This window comes from Branchiostoma floridae, chromosome 13 (assembly GCF_000003815.2).
Source record: "Branchiostoma floridae strain S238N-H82 chromosome 13, Bfl_VNyyK, whole genome shotgun sequence".
NCBI lineage: Eukaryota > Metazoa > Chordata > Leptocardii > Amphioxiformes > Branchiostomatidae > Branchiostoma > Branchiostoma floridae.
In genome coordinates this window covers 4595639-4604561 of record NC_049991.1, presented here as the reverse complement: position 1 = coordinate 4604561, position 8923 = coordinate 4595639, and the positions used below count along the sequence as shown (strand labels likewise).

At 38.8% G+C, this 8923-nt stretch overlaps 1 protein-coding gene across 1 annotated transcript; it reads right to left on the bottom strand.

Annotated features, from left to right (window-relative positions):
* Positions 1 to 198: 198 nt before the first annotated feature.
* LOC118429370 (STIP1 homology and U box-containing protein 1-like) lies at positions 199 to 7451 on the bottom strand. Its single transcript, XM_035839850.1, has 8 exons — positions 7428 to 7451; positions 6890 to 6967; positions 6449 to 6647; positions 4352 to 4517; positions 3598 to 3676; positions 3130 to 3186; positions 2473 to 2589; positions 199 to 404 (listed from the first exon to the last, which is right to left on the bottom strand). Exons 1-8 carry the CDS (start codon positions 7449 to 7451, stop codon positions 279 to 281), a joined length of 846 nt encoding a protein of 281 aa, XP_035695743.1. The 3' UTR covers positions 199 to 278.
* Between the last annotated feature and the right edge of the window lie 1472 nt (positions 7452 to 8923).

The following is an 8923-nucleotide window of genomic DNA, read 5'->3' as shown; positions in this document are numbered from 1 at the left end:
AGGCCGAAACTTACTAAACCTACCCAATTGTAGACTCAAGACAATTCGGTGGGAACAGTTGTAAACAAAATGTGCAGTACAATCATGATGATACAACTTTCTTTTACGTTAAATTTAATCAGAATTCTGTTTTCTTAATTAGGCAATGCAAAGTGTTGTTGCCTAATTATGTCATAACAATTACTATTAGTTTTTTTATTGGTTCTGGAAGCTGCTAGATTTGTGCTGTTGAAATTAGTAGCTATCTACCCTCCTGTAGATTGCTGTAGCTGTTGAAGTTAGTAGTCGTCCACCCACTGGTTATCCTTGACAAAATGGTCGATGACCTCCTTCATGGCTAGGTTGGGGATCAGTTGATCCTTGGTCAGCTGTTGCCTAGTTACGGGGTCAAAATGGCCGACCCGCTGCAACAAAATGGAAACATGAGTGTAGAGAGTAGTGATAAAACCTTACGATTAACAAAACATAACGGATCGTACTGCCCCATACAACTTCAATGCACCCCCCTCTCAAACATACACACTGCCACTTTTACCTATAATTTTCCTTCCAAGAAACTGGATTCAGCATTTATGTTGATTCACACTCAAAGCTACAAGATAATTGTTTTATCCATAAAGCCTACGGAGAACTCTTTTGACAGGGAGAGAGGAAAAGGGCAAGTTGAAATGACCCCCTCCCCCCCCCCCCCACACACACAATTTTTCTACTCTGTCTGTAGTTCCTACATGACGCTAAAAGCCTGACATGTATTCTTTATTTGAGAATGACTAACAAGACTCAACCTAGTGTTTTACTTCAACCAATGATTTGGTGACTGCCTGTCACCTTCTTCAGGGCAATTCTGACTGGTTCACACATTGTACTGCAGCATAGGTGGCGCTGCTTACAAATGCGGTCCCAGACGTAAAGTATTTACACAATATACAAAGACCACATCTGCAAGCAGCAACATCTATGCTGCAGTGCAGTCCTGGACATAACGTATTTATACATAGACCACATCGGTAAGCAGCAACACCTATTGCTGCAGTGCAATGTGAACCAGTCAGAATTGCCCTGACGAAGGTGACAGACAGTCGCTAAAATGTCCACCGAAAAAAATCTTGGTTGTGTACAAAGAAACTTGTTAGTACAGGGTTAGACAAGTTTTCAAAAACTCACTTGTCCTATCGGGCAAGTACATAAAAAATTTACTTGCCCGAACCAAATTTTCACTTGCCTGAAATTTAAATTACATTTTTCTATGTATTTTCACTTTCAGTTTTTTTCAGTTTTTGAGTTTTGATGTGGCCCTATCATCCAAAATCGATGCTTCTACTGGCTTAAAAATTACATGGTCAATATAGGCAGGCATTCAGCCCCATGTACTGTCACACTCAGTGGTAATTTGAGCGGGTCACATCTGGAAATTCTTACTTGCCCGTTGGGCAAGTGGGGAAGCACTTCTACTTGCCCCAACAGCAATTTTACTTGTCCAAGACAATCGGGCTAATGGACTTGTTTATCCCTGTAGTACTCAGTGACTTACCAACCTCATGAAACTATTCAAGGTTCATTTGTAAACCAAAAGGCTTTCACACAAAGAACAGGAAGTTCTGTAGAAGCCCTCGTTTATCTCCGATTGTTTCTCTGCACACAGTATACTTAGCCAGTATGTACCTGTAGGTGTTCCTCGATGTCTTTGCGATCGTACGTGATACCACTGGGCGTTACTACGGGGTCTCTCATCAGTTCAAAGCTAATCTGACAACATAGAAAGTCGGGGACGGCTCTCGTCTACGTACACAAAACATAAAAAGACGTGGTTACCGCCGAGCGTCCACAGGGATTGTGCAGAAGTCAGTCAGTCGTTTTTCCCACTAACTAGGAGATATGCATTCTCCGAACTCTTGCTTTTTTTAAATGGTAGGCTACAATTGTCCATGTATGATTTTTTTTTTAAATGGTAGGCTTCATGTACATGTATGAATTTTAAAAACTGCACAGTCAATTGGCTTTGGGTGTGGTTAGAGGTCAAGAGGTCGATATCAGTCCTTTGTGAAAGCACTTTACACAACATTCTTCACCAAGTTATAAACATGGATAGTATCTGACTTTGGTTGGGGATGTAAAAGGCAATGGGAGGAGAGGGTTGGGTTCTGCTTTCCAATACCATACCCTAGACACAGTGGATAACAACCCACTGTATCTACAGCCTAAACGTTGTTACACACTTTAACTCAACTATTAGTTATCAAGTTTTTAGGGTCAATTTCAGTTTCTAAAACTTAGTAAAAGGCATGACTTTAACAACACAAGTTAAAAAAAAGAAAAGAAAATTTCCATCAGTAGAAAGAGGTCCATTTATATAACATTTCTTTTGTTCTTCTTTTACTTGTACTTGCTACTTTTTTTTTAAGAAGGGAAAACGACGGAGTGACTTCTGCACAGGATCCGACGGAACACCTCCCAACGAGCATTAGGACATACCTGAAGGTGCTCCTCTAAGTCTTTTCGATCATACGTGATACCGCTGGGAGTTATACACGGATCCCTCATCAGTTCGTAGCTAATTTTACCACACAGATAATCAGGAACTTCCCGCTTCTAAACACACATTGGGAGAAAAAAACAACGGAAAATCAAAAAAATGTTTGTTTCGTCCCTTTTCCCATGTGAATTCATGTGTATGCCATATTTGGTTACATCATTGTCAGGGAGAGCTAAAATCTCCCTGATTGGTTAGGAACTGACCAATCCAAAGGCATTATCACCCAGTGCCATAAACGGTAATTTTAAACATAATTTCTGTGGGACCACCTGTTATATGAATGAAGTAGCTCTCTCATTGGTTAGAAAATTGACAAATCACCTCAATACCATAACATGATTAGAAACTATCCAATACTGAGGGACCAAGGGGAACCATTTAGTTTTCCGTTTGTAAGTTAGAAATTGACAACATTACGTCTATCGCATTACAAAAAGTACAAATATAAGAAATAGAAGGGAAATTGTGTTTATGAAGGTGCAATCATACTGCACAAAGATAAATTCACTGTATAGTTTATGGTTCAGAAACTACAAACTACAGATTATGTGATCATTTACAAAATGTATATACTATTATTTAATAGTGTACCTTACCCTTCGTCTCTCATCTACCTGTGAGAATAATGTGTTCAGTTCAGCCATGTAATGATCCTGCAGGGTAAAGACAACAATAAGCATAAAAGAAGAAATCATTGATGTCATATATCATACTTGATTTCTGTGTGACTGTGTGATTTTTTTGTTACTGCTAATTTCTCGCTGATTAATGGTATAAATATATTCCATTTCCACCTACTCCAATAAGGCAATAGACATATATAGCAAGACTGAATAGCAACACAGGACAGGAGATAAACCCTGATTTCCAATTTTGGGACCTTTGACCTTACTTCCAGTCAGTGTCCCCATGCATGTAGCAAACCAAGAACAATACCTCCCATTTTACAGAAGTAATTAAGATCAGAAAATTGTTCTTAACTAATCCTATCCAATGCTGTTGACTGTTAGGATTAATTTCTGACTGCAGACAAAAATTTGTGTTTCAGATGAGGTGTAACTCACGTGCGTTTCTTCTATTCTTTTTATTTCATCGAGACATTTGTCGTTGTCACTCCCCTCTTCCATGACTTCTGCTACTTCTCTGGAAAATAAATGCCAGATATAATTAGCAGAATTAAAAAAAAAAAGAGTGCAAATATGATATATGTTTGGAGAGGTTGATGCATTACTCACTTAATAGTAAAGAATCCCTTAACTCCAGAAGACTAAGTGTTTATGTTTCAATACTAAATACATGTACTAGATAATGAAAATATACATGTAGTATTTCCTACGATATATATGTAATACTCACTTGTCCCGTTCACATTAAAAAGCATTTACTATTCTACTAAAAGCATTCAGCATTCCTCCAAACTTCTCAATATACCATATAAAAACTTTTATAGATTATGTGCTGGAAGAAGACAAAAACATTGCTGTTTTGTGATGCCTGAATTTTTATGTTCATTATTCACTGTATATAATTTTGCATGTATTTTTTTCAAAATGTAGAAATCATACCAACATTCAATGTTACATGACTTTGTAGACAAAAAAAAGTATTTCATGCACACAGGTGTCATAGGTTCCTGTCAGGACTTCTTCATCTTATAAGTCCAGACCTGAACCTGAACCTCTGGATCTAAATCTGAACATAAACCTGAACATGAACATGAACATGAGTATAGGTACACAGAACTACAGCATGTAGTAGCATAATGATTTGACCTATCCGGCACACTTTAGAATAAAACAAAGAAACAAAATGTCTTACTTTTCCTTTGCACCTATGAGTAGTTTGTTGAGATAGGACTGTAACTCGATCTCCTGCTCTATTCTCTTCTCTTCCTGGACACTCCACCGCTTTTTTCTGGCCATTCTCAGGGCACTGGCTATGTCATCTCCGTAGTTTAGCTTCTGTTCCTTAGCTAGCTCATGGGCTGGGGAAACATAAATGTTTGTTAGTCGTGATATATATGAAAGTAAGTATTTGCTAGCAAATGTAGAATATTTCCCTTTCCAGAGAGCTGGCACTGTCGTCTCGGAGTCCGTAGTTTAGCTTCTGTTCCTTAGCTAGCTCATGGGCTAGGGAAACATAAATGTTTGTTAGTCGTGATATATATGAAGGTAAATATTTGCTAGCAAATGTAGAATATTTCCCTTTCCAGAGAGCTGGCACTGTCGTCTCCGTAGTTTAGCTTTTGTTCCTTAACTAGCTCATGGGCTGGGGAAATATAAATTTTTGCTAGTCATAATAAGAAAGTAAATATTTGCTAGCAAATGTAGAATATTTCCCTTTCCAGTGAGCTGGCAATGTCATCTTCATAGTTCAACTACTGTTCCATAGCTAGCTCATGGGCTGGGGAAACATAATTTTTTGTTAGTCGTGATATACATGAAAGTAAGTACTTGCTAGCAAATGTAGAAAATTTCCCTTTCCAGAGAGCTGGCACTGTCGTCTCCATAGTTCAGCTTCTATTCCTTAGCTAGCTCATGGACTGGGGAAATATAAATTTTTGTTATAATAAGAAAGTAAATATTTGCTAGCAAATGTAGAATATTTCCCTTTCCAGAGAGCTGGCACTGTCTTCACTGTAATTCAGCTTCTATTCCTTAGCTAGCTCATGGACTGGGGAAATATAAATTTTTGTTATAATAAGAAAGTAAATATTTGCTAGCAAATGTAGAATATTTCCCTTTCCAGAGAGCTGGCAATGTCTTCACTGTAGTTCAGCTTCTGTTCCTTAGCTACCTCATGGACTGGGGAAATATAAATTTTTGTTAGTCATAATAAGAAAGTAAATATTTGCTAGCAAATGTAGAATATTTCAATTTCTAGACAGCTGCCAATGTTTTTATTGTGGTCCAGCTTCTGTTCCTTAGCTGGCTCATAGGCTGGGGAAATATAAATTTTTGCTAGTCATAATAAGAACGTAAATATTTGCTAGCAAATGTAGAATATTTCCCTTTCCAGTGAGCTGGCAATGTCATCTTCATAGTTCAACTTCTGTTCCTTAGCTAGCTCATGGACTGGGGAAACATAAATTTTTGTTAGTCATAATAAGAACGTAAATATTTGCTAGCAAATGTAGAACATTTCCTTTTCCGGAGAGCTGTCAATGTCTTCACTGTAGTCCAGCTTCTGTTCCTTAGCTAGCTCATGGACTGGGGAAATATAAATTTTTGTTAGTCATAATAAGAAAGTAAATATTTGCTAGCAAATGTAGAATATTTCCCTTTCCACCAGGGCATTGGCTAGGTCGTCTCCATAGTTCTCCTTCTGTTCTTTAGCTAGCTCATGGGCTAAGAAAATATAAATTCTTGTTAGTGGCTATCTTCTGAATGAATAGACATACAAATTGGAGAGTAAATATTTGCTAGCAAATGCAGAATATTTCCCTTTAACAATTCTATTCCTTAGCTAGCTCATGGGCTGTGGGAATAATTTTTTGCCAGTTGTCATCTGTAATCTAGGTTTTGGGATAGATATACAAATTAGAAAGTCAAACATTTGCTCGCAAACGTAGAATATTTCCCTTTCCCCAAAGTATTCTGTGCTTACCACTGTTCATGTTTGCAGTGCCACCTAGCAGTGATGTACAAGTACTGCAGTTATTTTTTTTTAAATCAAGATGCTGCTTTAAATTTTCAATACATCAAAACAAAATAAATCACCTAATAATCCATATGCAGGAATACCTCCTATTCTTGGTTATTTATTCATTTTATTTTTAGCCCTTATCATGTTCATATTAAATTTGAAAATAAAATGGTATACATTGTACATTGTATTCATCAAATCAATGCCAGTTAATCATTAGACTTTCTGATGCTAATAGTCATGTAAAAAGCAACAACGTAGGCTACGAACCTCTTTGGAAACTTTTAATGGCTTCGTCATGCGAGTCCTGTTCCACGAGACACTGTCCCAGGAAGAAGTGACCCTTGACCGATCTGTTGTCCAGCTCGAGCGCCCGGCGACAGTCCTGTGCGGCCAGCTCCCATTGTTGAAGCTTCAGGTAGCACAGTGCTCGGTTTGTGAAGTAGGTTGCTACGGACTGGTTCTTGATCTTGAAACAGAAATGGTGAGCAGTTTAGAATGATACATCAAAATCTAAGCTTAAGGTTGTGTCCCTGTGGCACAAGTGGTAGTTTGGCTAATCTTATGTGGCCAGCTGACACTGTTGTAGCTTAAGGTAACACAGCGCTCGGTTCGTGAAGTAGGTTGCTACGGACTGGTTCTTGATCTAATTGAAATAGAAGCAGTGATTATGTCCCTGTGGCACAAGTGGTAGTGTGGCTAGTCCTGTGCGGCCAGCTCCCATTGTTGTAGCTTCAGGTAGCACAGTGCTCGGTTGGTGAAGTACGTTGCTACAGACTGGTTCTTAATCTAAAAGGAAGCAGTGAACAATTTAGAACAGGATATATATCTAAGGTTATGCCCCTGTGGCGCAAGTGGTAGTTTGGCAAAGTGTTCCCACTGTTGAAGATTCAGGTAGCACAGCGCTCGGTTGGTGAAGTACGGACTGGTTCTTGATCTATGTGAAATAGAAATGGTGGACAATTTAGGTTGTGGCCCTGTGGCTCAAGTGGTAGTTTGGCTAATCATACGCGGCCACTGTTGTAGCTTCAGGTAACACAGCACTCATTTGGTGAAGTACATGTAGGCTGCTACTGACTGGTTCTTGATCTAAGTGAAATGGAAGTAGCGACCAATTTAGAACTGATATACTAATAGTAATACAGGTAGGTGATGTCCCTATGGCAAGCGACCCGGCCACTTTGCCATATGGATGAAATTCCGAGTATAGAACATTTTGACACCAACAGTTTTGCTGTTACAGTAGTACTAGTGGATCAGGACAATTTGGCATCGTTCTAGGATTAATCTAATAACTTATGTTATGGTTGCCAGGTTTAGGTTAGGGTTAGATTAGGGTTGAACACACGGCTGTTTCGCATCAGCGGTTTAGTTTAATTTGAATTTGGCGCCGTGCGCCCCCTGCGGCCACGCCGGTACTGCAGCACAGCCTGCCATAGTTCCGCGCACCCCAGCTTTCACCAATCATAACTCGCCAATCCGGTCACATGACGGGCTAAGATTAGAGAGGAAGGTAGCCATGTTTGTAGGCATTGTGTGGCGAGTGGTTCATGGTAGTCCGCCTAAATTATCGCAATCCGTGGACAGACAGCAGCGACGGAGCGTACAACGGAGATTTTGGCGCAGCGGGGAACGAAGGGTAAGTTCAAGGCGTGTTTGGTTACCTTTTCCAAATTTTCCGGCGAATGAGACCTCCTGAAACGTGAAATCGACCTGTTTGCACGTGTTTTGGTAGAGAGAAAACCTCGTCTATCATTTTTTCTACGACGCTGGATATCACTGGGAAAGAGGTGCGAACTAAGCTTTTTTTTTACGTAATTACTAATTTGTATAACTCTCCACGTGACGTAATCTTAATTTCGTGGGGATTAATTGACGATTTTATTATAAATACTACATCAGAGTATGCGGAAGCCCTTTGTTTACACTTTTGTTTACATGACAGGCGCCCTATTTTCTGTAGTTTGTATCATAATCAAAATGGTAACGGTATAGACTGTGTAGAAGGTTCTAGTTCTAGATCTACACGATGGTTCTCTGTTCGAGACAATGGTGTCAGGTCGGTAAGAATACAGCAGTATACTTTTTTCAGACACATAGAATAGCTAGATTTAATACCCTGAGGTCTTCCAAATAATAAGGTATAACTTACTAGTATGGTACTCAAGTGTACATGTATGACTATGAGCTGTCTTGAACTGTTTAGTCTTGATGAAATGTTGGCAGACGTACACATCATGAACATTATGTTACCTTGTTTATTGACAACAAGAACTACATGCGCACTGATATTTACATCACAAAGATATTCTAATTATTTTATCCTTAAAAGGCTCAACATAGATTTCCTACTGTTTCATGGAACATTGCAAGAATTGCCTAGCTTTGTTCTTTTAGATTTTATATAACATTTTAATAATAAATAAATAAATAAATAAGTATATATAACATTTTCTTTCAAGTTGCATTTACACGTGGGAGGACAGCGAAGCAAAATGCTCACAAGTTAACTTAGACATTTTTAAAGACCAGTAAATTTGAGTACTGATACATGTTGGATCTAAACGTCTGTTTCTGTGAAATCTCTCTGCAGGTACAACTACAACTTACAAGGTAGCTGGTCCTCCTTTACCACAGACATGAAGGGGAAGAATGACTGGAACCCTGCAGGCTTGTGTGATTTTAGGTACAAGCTACATACTTTATATAAGTTACTCTAGGGATGAATCCAATCCTTAGCTAGAT